Consider the following 19,015-nt stretch of genomic DNA (forward strand, 5'->3'; position numbering starts at 1 on the left):
AATGTTAGCATCTTTGACTTTACCTTTGTTCCTTTTATTTGGCTGCACACTTCGTTAGCCCAATTCTGTAGATCTGCTGTAGGAGGGAAAACAAAAAGGGTAGCTGTAACGTATAGCAGGCACTGAAGTTAACCACAGACCTAAACACCCACAGTCATTCACAATCCGCAATATCATATTAAACGAAAACCAGCAAGACTGTTTTTACTGACTGTTCAAGTGTCCCAGCGTCGGTCTAGCTGAGGATTCATTGTAACTGGAACAGAGCTATATTCCTGTGGAACAAATGTTTCCAAGCTCCTAAAATAGACCACGGTTAAACCGTATTCCACATCAAATGGGGTTTCTTTCCTGGTCATATGTCACACCAAGCTATGACTGGCCCGATACCGACCCGCTTGCAGCCGTATGGTCTATTTCAAGAGAAGTCACATGGATGGCCCAAAGACCATTCTCAGACAGGAGTGAGGAGCCTGGAGAGAAGAAGGTAAGCCACTGAAACCACGGGACGGCAGGCTCAAATACAACGTATTCCACTTCATCAGGGTGTACTTAATAGGGAACTCAATCGGAGTATCTCCCAAAGAAAAGCTTTAAGTCCAACAATGCTTTATGGTAAAGGCTGCCACTTAATAGAGCTAGCAATTCTTGTTTTCTGTTTATACTTGCAGGAGGTTTTGTTCGGCTCAGGTCTCATCTACATTTGAAGCTTGTGCTGGTTTTGTATGTCTGAAGATAGATCAGCTATGTAGCCACTGCCTGTTCCCAGCAATGACTCTGTTCCTCTGATGTTAAGTCTGCACATTTACCATCACATTTACCAAGCAGGCAGAGCTTCTTCCTGAGCCTGCAAGTCTCAGGAGCTCCTATTAGCAGGATTTACCACACAAAGGCAATGAAGGACTGTCACTGCAGAGCTGCAGGGCAATAGGAATGTCAAATAAAGAGCATTCCCCCCTAACCTGCTTTGCATTTTAAGTATTTGGTTTGCAAGGAGAGTCACCATTTCCTCCAGCCCATCCCAGGAATTCCAGATTTAGCACAACCCATGTTTAGCGTGGCAGAGGCAGCCTATTTCTAAAACACAGGCTGAAATATTCATTACAAGAGAGGGTTGCTGTCTTCCCTTCCACTGCTCCCAAAACATTTCATAAATTGCTAGGGCTTGGGAAAGGAGATGATGGAAAAACTACACTAGGAAAAGCTTTCCATGTGTAGGGGGAGAAAATAAAAAATGAACAGAACAATACAAGTATGTCCTAACTCCTAACTAAGGAGATGCAGGGCTTAACACAGAGTTGAGTAACTGTTGAAGGTATTTCCATTGTATTCATAATATATTCATGCCCCACTGTTACCCAGTATGCCTTTGCTAGAACTTTTCTATTTTTCTACTTCTACTCTTTATTCTATTTCCTTCTAGTATTTCTTCCACACCTCATCAGAACTTTGGCTTTCAGCTAAAAACATTGCCTCCATCATGTTTTCACATACACATCAGACCTTTGCCTTGAAATCCATGTTTGAAGCTGTCCAGATGCAGGTTTCAGGGTAGGAGGGAAAGTGGGGAGAAGGAGACAGGAGGTGGTGAAAGCCCCGTAAGTCTTTCCCTGCTTCCCTTCGGCCAAGGAGTCAGCTGTGCCACGTGGTGCAGAGCAGCCGTGCTGCTACAAAAGCCCCCAGCACCAGCCCTCCTTCATCCACGCAGCAGTTGCGTCCGCCCTGAGGGCGGTCACCCCACGGTCAGAGCTGCAGGAGGATACCGAGAGATATGCATTATGTGTAAGTGTAATACGCTCCCTGCCTAGAGGAAGGAATTTGAAGCCTGGCTTTGCACTAGTTAAAGCATATCCATATGGACAGATGTAGGGATAGCACAGAACTTTCAAAATAACTCCAGAGTTTCTTAAGCTGCTGGTTACCCATGAGATCAGAGTGCACAGAAAGCCATGCAGTTGTCACATTCATGAATATCATTAGCTATCACGTACCTGTCAGCTTTTTTCCCTTATTCTTGTAGTACACGATGAAGATGACAATGCCAACTAGTGCCACAAAAAACAAGACGACAATCAACACGTATAAGATCCTGTTTGTTCCTGCAGGATGTAAAAAAGATGGTGCCATCAACATTCAGCTTGTACTCAGCAGTTTGACAATCCTTGCTCGTTTTACCTGCTTTTCCACAGGAAATGTTTTTTTTTTTCCTTCTTACTTGATTTTCAGTTTCTATAATAAGGACAACAGCTCTAGCACTCATGCAGTTCTGTGACAAGCAGCCTTACTGAAGGTGCCTGGTACCAAGCCATCTCCGTAAAAAACAGTGTCTTGGTGTCTCAGAGAGGTGTGATCCAGTCATGCTCCTCTGAAAGTCCCCTTGCAAGCTGCCAGCTTGCTCTGCCTCAGGGGACGGGGGACATACCTCTCATGGAGGTTATAGACTTCAGCTGGCAAAGTTTGTCCTTTATCTCAGGTTATGAAGGATCACTGAGTGCCAGGCAAGCAGTCTCCCTGGTACCATATCCACACTGGAGAGGGAAATGGGCAGTGGGCAAGAAGGGAGAGCTATGTTCAGGTGAGGCTGTATCCATTGCTATAAAAGAAGCATGGAGAGAAGCTACTAGCCTCTATACAGATAATGTGTGTATGGAAATCAGCAGGCTGAAAAAAATGAGAGCGCTGTAAATGTGATGGAGGTCATGGGTATAACAGCAATGCTGCTTGCCGTGCAGTTTCAGTGGGAGGTGTAAAGCTCTGCTTAGTAGAGGACATGGGCCCTAGAGCCACCAGGCTTAAAGTAATCTTTAAAGGTGGGATTTTCCAAGAGTGCTGTCTTGGTCTACAGCTGCTCCCCCTAGAGTCACCCACAATGGGAATAGAGTTAAGCCAGCCAAAAACCCTAGGAAACACATCCCTCCTCCTCCCTGGTACTTTCTAACAGATAATCTGTATGAGGACACATACCGTCTTCCGATGGCTCAGGAATCTTCCGTTCTGCGCAAACTGCATCTGACTTGTCAGTCCCAGGCACTATTTCTGCCATTCCTAGAGCTGTACAGCTGAAAAAGAAAGACAAAGAGGCTAGGTTCTCAAAGAGGGAGCTTGTCATGGTTCCTACACTTATGCAGAGTAGTACTTTCTGTTGTAACATACATTTATTCTGCATTTCTCCACCCTTAAGAAACTCAGATACCTTCTTTACTGTCAGCTATGTTGGCTCAGCAGTTCTGTTGTTACTGCTCTCTCTTGCTCCCCCCCAAGGAGAATTCAAGCTCCAGCGTGAGAATGCATTTATCGCTGCTCCGCCAACAGAGACGCTCTGTGCATGCCGCAGACAGCCTGAAACACCCCACTGAAAAACATTTTCGCCCAAGCTTCTCCCTGCCTTGTGGCTAGCGTAGACCTTTTGCAAGATACAGGGACTTACTTGGTCCAGGATTTACACTCGTCGGTGGATGAAGCAACCTTTGAGAAGTAGCCTCTGGGACATGGTGTACACATTGTGTCCTTGTCTTGTTGCACTGTGTGTAGTAAAGGAAGAAAAACTTCATAGCTGAGTTTCCCCAAGGTCCTTTCAGGTAAGGGGAAGGTGACTATGCTCCCCATACTCCCACTCCACTCCCTCCCTGCCCCGAAAGCTTCCCTGAAGAGAAAAGGATCTTAGATTACATTAGAGCAACAATGACAGTCACATGTAAGCAGAAAAAAGCATGCTAGTCTCACCTGAGCACTTATCTACACGATCAAAATGAGAAATGACCAGGAGCCGTTTGCAGTTGTTGTAAAATAACACACAGCTATTATATCCTTCCCCTTCCATTAACTTCCTTGTGTCAATGCTATGCCACAGACAGCGACGCTAACTGGTATTGTCACTTCTATGAAGCCACAGTAAACAAAATGCTGTATCAGGATTTGCTAGACTGGGAAAAAAACCCAGCACCGCTGTGCTCCTGGCCCATGCAGCATTTCATCCTCCATTACTCTATTATGTGCTGCTTTTTTGGGGTTCCTCGTACTTGCGCAGCTGTTCCCAGTGTTCATTACAACTCTGAACTTGACCGTCTCTATTTTCTACCCACAAAACACCTGCATTTTTCTTCAATCAGACATAGGACTAAATTAAAGGTCTGTAATAAATCTTTGCAAGTCATCTAAAACAAAGAATACTCGCACTACCTGAAAGGTGTTAATAATTTTTAACTTGCTTATAACATTATAAAATGGCAAAACAAAGTCATTGGACAAAATGTGATTTCAAATCCGACCTCAGCAACAACGCCCAAGGGACCACTTCTCTGAATACTGGAGCAGTGCATCTCCTAGTGACTCACAGTCAGACACCTCGGCAAACGTCAGAAATGCACTGAACACCTTGCCCCTATTGCCATGTCCACACGATATCTTGCAAAAGTCACGTGATCCAAGATACTGCCTACAGAGGCAGAAGCCTTCAACATGCAGATAGTCCAGGAGGGTTATATGCAGTAGTAATGATAACTCAGAAATGCATCTTCTGTTGACAGTCATCTGAGAGTCTAAAGTGTCCTCTCTAACGTCACAGCCCACATGATGCTGGCCTCATCCTGTAGGCCCGAGCTGGACATTTCACTTCATAGGCCCCCTTTCTGTATCTTACCAGGATGCTCAACTCCAAATCCTGGAGCACATATGGTATTTCGCTGACAGCAGTCGCAGTCTTCATTCCAGTGGTAGCCCATCGTACAAGCACACTGCCGCTGGAACGTGCTGTTCCCTGGGTTCACTTCTCTCAAAGCTTTCCCTAAAAGAGAAAGCAGATGGGAATAAAAATCTGATTATAAGCCTCAAGTTTATGAACCTCCTGTTCTACCTATTTGCTTTGCTTGAATGCCAGATGCCATTCACGTTGGAGGAAATGTTATCTTTCAAGAAGCATGGGAGACCCTTGATCAGCACGGGGCTCCTCACTGATTGCACTCGTGAGTAATACTTTTCCTTGTAGCTGCTGTAGAAAATAAACAGAGCTTTTGCAAGGGAGAAGCAAACGTGTTAGGGGAAGTGAATGCACAGTATGCTGGGCAAAAAGAAAACCTTTAAGATCCAACTCACAGGAGTGAATGACCCCCAGTGAAGATAATGATTATCAGCAGCATGGAGACCATGGTCGCAGTGCTCAGCACAGGACAGAATCTCTGCTGTCTGGGGACCTCCCTCTCCGCCAGGCTCTTCTGCAAGCCCAGCCTCCAGTGTCGGGTACCTGAACAAAGCAACTTCCCTAGATCCACTTTTCCATCTTCGTGCTTCACTAATTAAAAGGTTCTTCAGTATGAACAGCTCACCTTGATCACATATTTTATGTAGTAAGCATTTGTCTTCTTCATTCCAGACGTCCATATACTCGTTTGGGCCACACGGCTGACACACGCTATCAGAAGTACCAGTGCATCTAGCAGCCATGTACTTTCCTGTGAATGAGAGAAGGACAAGTAGGTCGTTCGCAAGTTGCTCACCAGCTGTCTGAGGAGCTTAGGGAAAATAACAGCTTGGGCTAACACTGCTGTACTGCTGTGGACAATCATTTCTTCCTGCCACCTTTTCAGTTCCTCAGTCTGGCCCCCATTTAGTGTGGCACTGAAACATTCGTCAAGCTTATGGCCCGGGAGCAGTCCTATCTACGTGCACAAGAATCAAGCTGCTTTCTCTCTCCCGCAGTGGTTAAGTACTATCCCAACAAAATAGCTGCTATGGCTTTTGCTGAGGTCAGCAGGACCACTCCTGCACTAGAAGGCACTCGTAAGCCTGAAATCATGCACCTGCGAGGGTATGTGCCACTAGATTAGCAGAGTCACAAGAGCAAGCTGCCTTACTGACCCACAGAGCTGTTTCTAATGAGATTTTCAGTTATGAAGCCGCTACAGCCCAGTGCTCACATACCTGGCTCACATTTTGTGCAGCACCGTCCAGAGTATTCATAGTGTTGTTCGCTTTCACACGGCGGAGTGATTTGTAGTGACAACTGGAGCAGAGAAGGAGGGAGAGGACATGAGAACCAATACACCTGGAGAGCTTCAGACCTACCTACTCACAGTGCTGGCAGAGGAGGAAAACTTTTCTTCTGTTTAGCATTTTGTATAGCTAAGCAGTAAAAGTTACCCAACATTTATGACTTCAAAGGCGCTTTGTAGACACACTAAGAATATGTACTTGATGCTGTACACACAGGGACTTGTAATACAGCCAGGTGATAAATAAATAACACAATCTTGCAATTTGTCATGAACTTTTGGCCTGCAATGTAACCTTTTCTTACAGTACTCTATTATTTGAAATCTATGACTTTAAAACAATTGTAAAGAAAAAAAATTGGCATAGAGATACTGCTGTAGTCTCTTCCACAGATATGACCTCAGACCAAGACCTGGGCAACTGACAGTTTTAATGTAGAGCATTAAGCAAACAAGTAAGGTGAACGATTTATACTCCTGAAAAAGAAGAAGTTCCCAGCTTCCCACTGGGATACACAATACTCCTGGCTAGCCCCAGAAAATACTGGACTTCAGTTTTGCAGCTTTTTATGGCTCCCACTGTGTCCTGCAGAGATGGTCTCATGGAACTGAGGCAGCCATCCAGAGAGGCGATACAATTAAGCCAACAGCTTTTTGCTTCTCAAAAAACAAACCAAACCCAACACAAACCACCCCCCCAAACCTCCTGAAACTGTTACACGAGAGGGCATCTGCAAAGCAGGTAGCAGCGTTGCCTCTAGCTCTTACGGGCCTTCGCATCCCCTCCCTGCTCTTGGCTGCCTGTACGCACGGTGGTCCTACCCGCAGCCCAGCACACACGGCTCCCTCGGCCGGTCTTCGAGGCATGGCTTGTGCTGGGGATCCTGGCCAGCCCCTTGCTGACCCTGCTTTGGCTGCCTGGGAGTCTCCCGGCAGCGGTCCTCCAGGCAAGCTCAGCACCTTACAACCAGTTGTTGATCTTGCAATAGATAAGATGATTAAAAATCTGGCCCGTAGCAAGGAATCCTTCATTATTGGATACAGTTGTTAAAATCTGATTTACTTGGAGAAAGCTGCAATAAAGCTTCTAATGCTGGTTAAAGGAAGCTTTTGTCATCTAATAGCATACGACAGCCCCGTGCCTACTGATACTGGCTCCCATTCCTCCACTAACCCTTCTCCCCTTGTTTCCTCCAAGTCTTTACTTCTCTTTCATCCTTTTCTAGTTTCATCCTTTTCTAGCAATAGCAATCTCCTTAAATAGAAAACATTTTTCCCTAAGCACCTTGTCCTCTTCTAATGCTGGGAAGGGACTTGTAACTTAAAGACAACCAAAAATGTTGAATTTTTTTTTTAAAACACCACCTTTTGCCTTGGAGTTTGAGCCATGGGTTGGTACAAAACTTGTGTTTATCAAAACTGCACTAGCTGTGTCTGGAACAGAGTAAGTACCTCAAGTCAGGTACTTTTTGCAGGTTACAAACACCTTATAGCCATTTTTTTTATCATGACAGCAATCCCAGGTCAAATTAAGAGTCCAGTCTTGCAAGAAATCTTCTGTTGTCTCATTGTTCCCTCGTCTCTTTCCTTGCATTCATTAGCAGTACCTTTCTCATGATTAGATTATACGTTTTTTGGAACAAAGATTGTGTTTTGCCTTTGCGCAGCACCTCCCAGGAGGGGCACAGGATAACGATCAGTGCTGGCAAGACGAGAGGCAATCTAGGAAAGGGAAAGCCGGGCCAGCCTGGCAGCTGAACAGTGACACCGCTCCATGTCCCTGGGGAAACGCTGAAAACACTCCTGTAATCAAAGGAGCTAATTTTCTGTAATGCACTTCAGGCGGCATGTGCTAAAACACTAAGCTGGCCAGCACGGGGGTGAGGCGACGTTGCAGGACCGAGCAGCAGAGAGAAGGTCTGGAGCAACTGATTCCCTATTCCCAGCCATCCAAAAAGGCAACAGAAGTGATGAGACCAACGACAGGTCCAGTCACTCACTTTTTGTAACAGAATGTCCTCTTCTTCCTCGTTTGCCCCAGTTTGATAGTTCCTCTTTAGAAGAAAAGACTAAAAAATTACTGAAGTGTCAAACAAGGGCAAAGTCATCCTTTTTAAGGAAGGATATGCAAATCTGCTAAAGAGCATTCAGCTAAAGGGTCTGGAATAATTTCTGAGAATCACAACTCAGCCTGAGGAGAAGCAGCAATCCCCCGGTGCCGAGGCTAGGGGAGCAGGCTAATTGCTCGGCTACCTTTTGGAAATCGTTTCATACCTCCCTGCTTTACTGTATAAAGAGGGCTATTGTTACGGTATACTCACAGCTGCAGCTACATAAATCTACACTCTATGTCAATAAGTAGTCTCTTCTGCCACCATGTCCTTCCCCTTTTCACACAAGCCAGTGCATTCACGGAGCTGCAATACTCCCTCCTTTGGTTTATGCTCAACGACGTAAAGACAAGGCTCCAGTGTCCGTGTGCTAACCCCCCACGTGAGCCCAGCCTCCTCGCGACGGCGAGGGATTTTGACCTGGTATGGACTCGCTGGACCTGCAGGGCAGGAAAGCTGGGGGGAGAGAGGACAGGAAAGGAAACAAAAAAGCAACCTGGGGTTTTCTGAGGGTGGGAGCCGATACAGTGAACTCGGGCCCTTTTGCTAACACAGCCCCATTGAAGCCAGGTTACCCTTTGTTTAAGCCTCTGCCAGGGGACCGTGCGTGTCTCGTCGTCAAACTGTACGTCAGCTTCCCTTGGGGGCTGAGGAGCGCTCGTGCTGCTGGCAGCACAACGACCTGACGTGTCACCATCACCAGCGTATTCCCACCACAGTGTCCTTCTGAGACGGGGAAGTGCAATTCATTTTGCAGATGAGGAACTCGCACCCGGATGCCGGCTGGCTTTACGGAGGTGACGGGAAACCAGACCAAGTCTCCCAAGTCTCAAGTTTGCCCCGTAACCCCCGGAACATCCTTCCTCTCATCAGGCGCTGACCTGTGGGTCAGGGTGATCTGGATATTGCTGAGCTCTTTTCTAGAGAGAGAAGGGGCCTCGATGAATGCGAAGGTGTCAACCTCCTCTGAAGTGATTAAATAAGACAAAAACCAGCCTGGTCATTCCTTTAGCGGTCTCGCTATTGGTGAAGCTGTTCATTAAATACCACCACCACCACGTGCAAATGAGTGCTTCAAAGAGCTCTAGGTATCCTGTGTAAATTAAATTTATCACTTAAAAAGCGCGTGAAGCATACGAATTTGCAGCACTTCCTAAGAAAACAGTCAGCTTTCCCACTTGATTAACATTACCTCAGAAAAGTATATCTGACAGGGTAAAAAAGACAAACCTCCTCTGGGCTTGGTGGATCTGGTTCGGTAAAGCATGCCAACACCTGCTTACCTTTAAGCACATGAGTAGCACCATTGACTTCTTTGGAAAAAACAGGCATGCTCACGTCAAGGTTTGCAGGAGGACTTTGTTCTGGTGTCGAGCTGCAGGCAGCCTTTTCAGCTTCTTTTTTTTTTTCCCTCCATTCGATGAAAAGGACGCCAAGCAAGAGTGTGCTTGTAGGGTTGGAGAGCTTCGATGACTCAGAGCTACAAAGCACCACTGTGTTACTCAGACCTTGAAAAAACACACACACAGGTGCTTCTGAAGGGGGAACCAGCAGCACTCAGATTCCTGTCCTCAGGCTTAAGGAAATATTTATTCTTGGTTGCCGTTGAGCAATCAGATGGCAGCAGAAGCTGTGTGTCATGGATGCTAAAATTACTTTCTCGCTCAGATGAATATTCAGACAGACGTTTCAGAGAAGATAGAGTTGCATGGGCCTCTTTCCTTTAAAAGAAAAAATCTGGAAGAACAAGCTCGGGGGTTTCCGCAGTCTTTTTCCCATGTCACTTCTGAACAAGAACCTGAGGCCTCAGTGGGGATTGCTCATTAGCGATAATCTTAGTTTTGCAAAAATTGAAACGTAAATGGACACGTCAAGGGGTAACTACCTTAAGATGACACCTTCTTGCTCAGTATAGTTGTTTCTGGAGAGTATTCAAGTCATCTGTCATCATTTCACTGAGCAAAGAATGTTTTTTTTCTTCATTTAGTATTGCAGACCCAAAGTACCTATGGGAGAGCCAACTATGGTGTGTCCTGCCGTGCACACCACTTGTTCTTTATACTTTGGAGCCTGAGTTTATTCAAACCACTTGCTTTTGAGGTCCTTAGCCTTGTCTGCTGTAGAACTATAATATTTCTGTAGAACTATAATATTTCTGTGGATTTTGGGCTTTATTTGACTTTGTCAAAAGGACTGAGCTTTGACCAACATTTCCTGATCTGAAGTAGCCCCTGCAAGCACAGCACCCTGGTATGCAGCTAGCATGGCCTCTGCAGTCATCTGCTGCTTTTTCTCCTTCAAATGTGAGCCACTCCTTCTCCTCTCATGGGTACTGACTGTGTGCCCACAGCCCTCCAGCTTCCTACCTGATTTGGGTCAGCAGTATCGCTAAGCAAAAACCAGATTTCTTCAGCTCGTTGCCAGTTTCAGAGGCTTGCCTAAAAAATTATTTAATAAAAAAAATAGAATCTGGCTCTCGATGGGCACTGCTCTGTGGCTGGTGCTCCCAGGCTCTCTATTGAGGCACATAATAGTAAGGTACGCAATGAACGACTCTGGAAATTTTTACAGCTGTGAGTTTACAAGGGGAAAGAGGAGTCTTATGTTAAAGACTTAATCATAATCACATGGATGCTGAATGCAACAGTTCCTTCACAGACAGTCTTCACTGTTGATAAAAATTCAATCAAAGCAGCACACAAGTCACAGCTGTGCAATTCTAGTTATTCGCTTGCAGGTCTGTAATTCGTCACGAAAATCTTAGATTGTGAATGAAATGCTTTTGGTGATGTCAACTTTCCAGTGACCAGTAAACCACATCACAGAACTACCACCACGTGGTAAAATATAGCCGGGAAATGGCAACAGCTAAAAACTAAATATTATTTCACTCTTAAAAATAGGTCCTTGAAATGCTACTAGAGCCTGAATACCTAAAGAGACCAGAAAGAACGTGAGGGATAAAGCCGATAATAAAAAGATTAAGAGAAAACCATAACTGGCAGCCAGGAAGCGGGCAAACAGCGCTAAAAGCCCCACCCTGACTATTCCCCTTGCCCCTCTGTTTTAGCACGCAGCAAAAAGCAAACACCTGAGCAACTGGTGCTGCTCCACCAACGGGAAGGACCATTCATCAATCTCAAACCCACCAGAGTTATTTCTAGCCGGCAGACTACGTGAAGGAGAAGTGCCGCACTGACCGCTCTCGCAGCGGGGCGGTGGGGGTAAGGCAGACAGGAACCTCAGGTATATCAGATGGGAGATGACAGAGGTGATAGATGGCAGGGCTGAAACGGCTACTGACTGACCATGTGAATCAGCCAGCTTTCTTCTGTGGACTGAAAACTTGCCATCACGTGCACCGCATTTGTCATGCAGTGGCAAAGTCATCTTCATACAGCAACCAAAAGGGTACACCTAACATTTTCATCCACGGCGCGGTCGGTAGTGTCTGCATGTTGCCTGCTTGGTCTGCACTTTGGTGCAAAACATAATGCTTAAACCTATGTGTCCTCACTGCCACAGTAATTCGAAGACTAATAGCTACTAGGTAGAATATTTTAAATATGAATCATAGAATTATAGAATGGTGTGGGTTGGAAGGGACCTTAAAGATCATCTAGTTCCAACCCCGCTGCCATGGGCCGGGACACCTTCCGCTAGGCCCATCCAACCTGGCCTTGAACCATTACAGGGATGGGGCATCCACAATTTCTCTGGGCAACCTGTTCCAGTGCCTCACCACCCCCATAGTGAAGATTTTCTTCCTTGTATCTAATCTAAATCTACCTTCTTTCAGTTTAAAGCCATTACCCGTTGTCCTATCACTACCAGAGAGTAGAAACCCAAAAACCAACCAAACCAAAACATTTAACAAAAAGGCTTGACAGCAAGACAACAGTTCATAACAAGCAGAAATAAAAACTGAAGAATAATGACGTTACCAAAGCTAATACCTAGATGTGCTTGTGAAAAGGCTTGCAAAGGCAAATCTCTTCTAGATTAAACAGGTGCAACAGTACCACTCCATAGGAAAACTCAGCAGTCTCACTGCTCCAGGAACAATCTCAATGACTCGCTATGAATAACTCTACGCCCATTCATGCTTAATTAAAATAATAATAATAATAAAAAAAGCACTAAAGATACAATCATTTATGAGGAGCATGCTCCTCTTCCATTTTAGTTCAGCAAATTATTTTTCCATGCTTCATCAACTGAAGTTGAGTCTTAATGAAGAAATGACCAGGAGAAGTTTCTTGGGCAGGGCTATTTCTGAAATCCAGATTAGGAGTTCAAAGGGGAAGAACCTGTATGTTTATGTACCCTTTCCTTCCATCATGCCCGCAGAGTGGAGCATAACGTATTAATTTCTTACGGGGTGAGGCAAGACCCTGCAATCCTATAGCTGAGCTGCCAGGGAGAACGAGAAAGGCTTGTAGAGAAGAGAGGAAGCCTGCTTTCACTGCCTGACACTCTGCTTTGGTTTCCTTCTCCTGGATTTTAGCATCCCGCATGGAACAGATGCTGAATATTCTGCAGGCAGAAATACGAAGAGTAGTGGTAGGGCTGTAGTCCTTACTTTGGATGATGGCCAAATAGAGGGGATGCATGTAACACCCACAGACCGTTCTGCCTCGGTGTGAGTTATAGTAAGAATTGCACGATCAGATCTGCACCTTCTCCATCATGAAGGAACTGCTGCCTTTATTAAAGGGCTCAGGACTGGGCTGAGAATTCGTTCATTTACTCTTTAGGTGTCACCACAAGGAACCAGCTCTGCCGGGGTCTGTGGGCCAGTCAAGTCAGTGGAAATATTCCTCCCTGATTTGAACGGGCTTTGGCTTGTTTCCGTAAGCAGCCTGTTTTAATACATGTGGTATTGCAGGGAAGAATTTTTTTTCCTGTGAGAGCAGATTCAAGGAATCATCTCATCGTTCTTGCTACTGAAAAATGAAAAGTTACTGAAGAACATGATGCTCATAAGGCAAAACTATTCGCTGTGGCAAAACAACATGCTCAAAATAGATTCCCTTGCATGCTACGTAAGCAATTTTTAGGACTTCATATGAACCTAGTAGCACATTTTTCCCTATCTGTATTCCTGATTAATGGGTTGCCTAACAAAACTTCACAGTATTTTTTTTTCCACACAAGATTTTTTTTCTTTTCCCTCCACTTTGACCACTGACTAAATATACTCTGCACCCATCTGCAGTCACAAATGTTGTTCTTTGTCATTCTTGAACAGATCCTATATACTTTTTTTTTCTTTTGGAGTAGCCACAAAGTGGTGAGGGTGAATGACCTCATTTTTTTTTTTTTTTTCCCTCCTCCTTGGCTAATTGGCTCTTGCAGGGTGGATTAAACCGGACAGCTTGGCTCTTTTACCGAACACAGCCTTTCCTGGTCTCTTTTATCTAGACTTTAAGAGGGGAGCAGCCAGCGGGTTCTGCAGAGCTGAGAGGAGACTCCTGGTCTCAGCTCTCTGCCTGCCCGCTGCGCTGCCATTCTCCACCGCAGCTCCTGCCCCAGCCTCTCCGTCGGGGACATCACAGGGAAGCGGCGAGGAGGCACCACGGACACATTTGGCTAAGCGGCATGGGGAACGTGCCTCCACCGCAGGGACGCTGGTGGGGTCATATGCAGAAGAGGACCTGGAGAATAAGGGTGAGGGTTGGATGCTGCAGCCTGCATGATGGCAGCTGGTGGGGGGACATATTCACTCCCTTCACAGGCCCACACGGGCAGACCTCCCCGTGACTTCGGTGGGAAATGGATGGGGCTCTATCCTGTGGTGATTAATGACTCTTTGGTTTTGTTTGCAGCCACGACATCCTAAGCGCTGTACAAACACCGAAGAAGGCCAAACCCTCGGCGCAGAGAACTCACACCCTGAAAAGGCAAACAAAAGAGGTAACCAAGGGAAGCACTGCGAAGAGCAGCCGAGGTGGCTGCATAGGTATAGGACAAAATGTCTCGGAGCGCCGGGCGTAAGTCAGCATTGCTCCTCTGGTGCAGTGCTGAGCCCTTGGCAAGGCACCATGTCACAAATACAATTGCACGCTGCGGTGACACACAAACAAAGAAAAAATCAGGAAACTTGCATTTCCCCAGAGCTGAAGCGTCACACCAAACCCTGCCGCGGAGCAGACACAACAGCAGGCTGCCCTGGGTGCCAGCGCAGCCTGCCGAGCAGGCTGCAGAGCAGGACTCTCCTGCAGCCCACCCTGCGACTTTCAGCCATTGCTGCTCGTGGAAATCCAACAACAGCCTTTCTTCTACTACATGAACTCTGGACCATTTTCAAAGAAGAGTAAGTCATAAAAAGGGGCAAGTTCTTGCAGGCAGGCTATTGTGTTGTACAGACTGAGGCCTACCCAAGTCCATAGTGCAACCTGGCTAAACAGCACTTAATTTTTATATTGCATTTATAACACACAAATATTTGCCTTTTTGTTTTCCGATGGTAATAATGAACCATTCTCAGAGGAGCTGCTTCTCTGCACAGGCAACGCCAACCAATGCACGCTGAAGCCAGAGGGTGAGCAGCTGCAGCAGAAGCCAGCGCTGCCTGGCAAGTTGAGTTTCCATTGAAAGGAAGGGGGCAGCCTGTGCAAGAAGCACGGCTGCAGCTGAGGATGTGATGAACCAGCCATCTCCATTTCCCTCTTCTCCCCGCTGCCTGCCTCCAGTAAGCTAAACCAGCATCTGAAGCAACCAGCCCCTCCAAGTGTCCAGCAGCCTTCGCGGCGCAGAGCAGCCCCTTGCAGCGCGGGGCGTGGGATGGAAGGAGGTCTGGACTCTGCGGTCGCAGCACATGGTGGCAGGAACCCTGCTGGTTCTGGTCACTGCAAATACCTCCTGCAGGCCCGGTCATACAGAGAGGAAGTTGGCGGGGAGGAGCAGGAGGAGGACAGCCTTGCAACAGGGATTACCTTTTTGTTGTGTCTATGCGCGTACCTAGTACAGCAGGGTCTTCCACCACTTGAACTCCAAGGGGCAGATGGATCAACATAGCGAAGTGACTCAAATATGATTCCTCTAAATAGCATTAAGGCATAAATGCCAGAGGGCACCACTTTGAGGTTTTCGTGATTTTCGACGCTGTAGTTACGCACGCATCCTTTTTACCATCTGCACTGGTTCTTGCAGAGCGGTCAAATTACATCCCACTTTTCTGAGCTTGAGGGTGCTTGGGCTGACAGTAAGGCAATAGAAACAGATCCTTACGGCCACAGTTAATCTCTCTGCTTGACCTGCATTTTTTTTTTCTTCTGGCACAGTATGAAGAAAGCCCTGTGCCATAAATGACGTTGGTCAGTACCCTCGAGATGGCTGATAAGCTTTGAATTCTACTGACTTGAGATGTGGTGAAGGTTTGTTTTGGTCCCATTTGTGGGAAAGAAGAAATTACACCAGGAAGATGATGCTTAACATGAAAAGAGAAGCGGCAGAGGTTTCTTAAATTGTGGATTGGTTCAGTTTTATATGCATTATATTCCTTTTATATGAGGTGCTGTAAGATTTTTCACATGTTCTGGGGGAAACTGCAAAGCAATGAAAAACTTCCCAGTTTCCCTTGCAGGAACTGTTCCTGCAAGGGCATTTTGACAAGTGAACTAATTGAATTACAGTAACTTTGAAACCCATGCTGTTAGCAACAGAATAAATCCAGGAGTTCAGATTAGAGTGATTCCTTTGGCCCTGATCAGAGCAGGAATACTGGACCAGGAGAGCCCATGATATAAAACAGCATGGACATTTTTATGCTCTTTTTCCCCACCTCATCATAAAGACTGTGTATTTCAGGAAGGTAAAAGATAATCTATATTTTGGCCAAATTTTTTCTATATTACAAAGAATTCCAGATGCTTGCAGTGAGCAAACTTTCCCTATAAAGTAAATATTATGGAGTAGTGGAAGAATCCATCCCATTGCCACACAAGGGAAGAAGAGTCCTTGGCGTTAAACCAGGCAACTGGTTTATTGCATATTTGCAGATGCGCATTCTCACAGGCTTTAACTCCCATTTGATAGAAACATTTATGCTCTTCACCGGCGTTAAGCCAGGAAAGGGATGTGACTATTCTGTACAAAGAAGCTGAGCTGATGATGCCTCAGAAAGCAAAATACCGTGTCCTCTGACAGGCGCCCAAGACGAATCACTTGGAAAGATCATCTTGTGGCTGAAGCACAAGACAAGGAGGGCTGAGCTCTGCTCCCAGCAGTTCTGCTCCACGCTCGGTGTGTGACCTAGAGCAAGTCACGAATTCTCTGTTCCTGTTTCCTCTTTGGTGAAAATGATGATGATCATGTCTATTCTCAGCAGAATTAAGAGTACTCATTAACTTACATTTCCAAATGTTTCTCATTCTTCGCAGGAAATACATTGCAAATATCACTGCCCTACCACTACCCCACCGTATTATCAACTCTAAACTAACACAAGTGTGTCAGACAAACTTCAGCCCTACCACACTTATTCTCACAATTTGTTCCATCAGAAAACAGCACTCTTACCAGAAACCACTGTTCAAATCAGTCAAGCAAAGGAGAACCTGAAAGGCTGGCTGGGAGCAGCATCTCTCCAGGCTTGCCTTGCTTTCACATTCTTGACTTGCAGATCCTGCTCACGGTTGCAGATGGGATATTAGATTAACTGGCTCTTTGACAAAGTATAGTTTTTCCTATGTAAGCTTACACTACAACTTTCCTGGAACCCCCTACTATTTTGTATTGCTACTTGTCCAAGGCATTGGCTATGGAAAGTTGCACCCTGTGCAACCACTTACAGACTCAGAATTAAGCACGTGTTGAATGCAGTGGAAAGACTTTACACATCAGCCCCAAATAAATACAAGTTCCCTGTTTTGCATCCTCTGAAAGACTATGAATTGAGAGGTGAGAAATAATGAGGAGCTCGTCCTGGCTCCTACATCAGGGTACCTGAAACATGCTGGGAGCTATAGCACAGAAATCTAAATTTCCAAGGTTTGGTCAAGAGTTGAGCAGGTTCCAGGTAATGAGGAGATTCCAAAGGGAACAACTGCCCCAAACACAAATGGCTCCACAAAGAAGCAAATATGTCATGGTTAGTGACCTGGAGCAAAGGTACAAAGAACATTGAGGTCCGCTCATCAAGCTGCATTGATGACAGTCCTGAACACCAGGGCAGGGGGGAAAAAAAAAAAAAAAAAAAAAAAAAAGAGACAGAACCAGAGAATACTGAGGAAGGGGGCAAACCACCTGAAAGCTATGATGTAAAATTCACTTTTGAAATGTGCAGGCTCATTCATATACATATGGAGGACACCTGGAAAGCAGCAATTTAAGAGAAGCCTGAGAAGGGAGGGTGGACAGAATGAAACACATGTTTTGGAGGAGAAAAAAGGCCTGTGTGGTTTTAGGCAACATATTTAGGACCCGGGATCCAGAGGAACGGCTCTCAGGACTATGCGGTCAGACATTAAATTGTAAGCTGTAGACAGCAGAGGGTTTTTTGTTTTGGTTTGGTTTTTTATCTTTTTTTTCTTGAAGCTGCACCTTGCTCTCACGGAACCCAGCCATGGCACAGTTATAGCACTACGTTGAGGGAAGCACTTCAAATGACACAACTGATCAAGAATAATTGGGCACACAGAAACACTAGAAATTCAAATGAAAGAAACATAAACGGTAGCGAGGCTGCCAAACATTGATTAATGGAGGAAATAAAGTGCCTGTAGCACGCGATTTGCAAACAGCCTGCCAGTCTAGAAGGGTCTAAATAACCTGAAGGGAGAGGACTCATTTTTAAGCTGTATAATTAGAAAAAGCAAAGCAAGATTGTGCAAATTTAAACCACTGGAGGAAACCCAACGTACGCCATTCACAAGGCTCAGCAAGAGCTGGCTGTAGAAAATGGTCTTTTTGAAAACAGGGGAAGACCAGCAACGATCCCAACTGTAAAACACACTGACCATTAGCCACCTGGCATTGCACTAAGCTGCAAAAAGAGCACGCTCTGTTTGCAAACAACCGCAGAGCCAAACCTTGCTCAGATCTTTCCCCTTGAGAGGAAAGGGTTGCCCTTTTGGGGCAGCTGGCCTGGGATTGGGATTTGGTTCCCGGCTCTGCCACGAGCGGCACGTGAACCTCCAAGCGAGGTCTGGGCCTCAGTCTTCCAACTGTGGACCTGGGGTCACAACGCCGTCCCACCTCCCGGGCCGCTCAGGGGTTGCCTGCATTCGGGATGGCGGGCTGGTCAGAGCGCGAGGGGGACTGCACCCCGCCGGGGGAGGCTGAAAAGCTGCAGCTGGGCTGCGAAGACCATACGTGCTCGTCCCACGTCTGAGGGACAAGTGTGCTCATGCTCTCTTGAATAAATCTGTTCAGTAGGGTGGAGCCTGCCTTATTTTTACTCTACATGCAAATTATATCCCTCAACAACCTCACTGCAAATATTTTCTGGTTTCTCACACCCTGCCCTGGGCAGGAGCAGGCTGTTTGCCCTGCAGATCCTCTGGCTCCCTTTAGAGCTTTGGGTTTGGGCTATTTTGATTTTAAAGGAGCGAGAGAAGCTTGTGAGACAGGGCGAGTTGCAGGGAAAAAACAAAACCAAAACTCAAACAACCAGAGGGGAAAAAAAGGCAGGCAAAGTTGTTCTGCTAAACCCCGCTCTGCCAGTGCCGGCGGTGCAAGATGCCACAGGCTTCGACTTCGCCACCTCCTCCGAGCGACAGGCGAAGAAATAAACCTCCCCGGGTGAGATGCGACACCTGCCTTCCCCCTCCTCCGGCTCAGCCCTGGCAGCACAGCCTTACCTGTTTGCCAGCAGCAGCGAAGCAAAGGAGAAGGAGCCAGCAGCCTGACGGGACGGGCATGTCTGGGTGTCCGTCTCTGCCTCCTCCTGTGGCTCCTTTTCCTGCCACCAAA

At 46.3% G+C, this 19,015-nt stretch overlaps 1 protein-coding gene across 1 annotated transcript in view; it reads right to left on the reverse strand.

Annotated features, from left to right (window-relative positions):
* The window catches only part of TNFRSF11A (tumor necrosis factor receptor superfamily, member 11a, NFKB activator), a gene marked incomplete at its 3' end in the record, with an annotated part of 21,339 nt that extends 6,937 nt beyond the window's left edge, over positions 1-14,402 (reverse strand). The window contains exons 1-8 of the mRNA XM_009587760.1: positions 14,287-14,402; positions 5,917-6,005; positions 5,322-5,447; positions 4,640-4,783; positions 3,428-3,521; positions 2,965-3,059; positions 1,992-2,099; positions 24-76 (exon numbers count right to left, since the gene is read on the reverse strand). Of these exons, the coding sequence (XP_009586055.1) occupies positions 24-76; positions 1,992-2,099; positions 2,965-3,059; positions 3,428-3,521; positions 4,640-4,783; positions 5,322-5,447; positions 5,917-6,005; positions 14,287-14,402 (825 nt within the window). The remainder of the gene's footprint in view (positions 1-23; positions 77-1,991; positions 2,100-2,964; positions 3,060-3,427; positions 3,522-4,639; positions 4,784-5,321; positions 5,448-5,916; positions 6,006-14,286) is intronic.
* Positions 14,403-19,015: the final 4,613 nt, after the last annotated feature.

The sequence above is a fragment of the Fulmarus glacialis genome, unplaced genomic scaffold (assembly GCF_000690835.1).
Source record: "Fulmarus glacialis isolate BGI_N327 unplaced genomic scaffold, ASM69083v1 scaffold351, whole genome shotgun sequence".
Lineage (NCBI taxonomy): Eukaryota > Metazoa > Chordata > Aves > Procellariiformes > Procellariidae > Fulmarus > Fulmarus glacialis.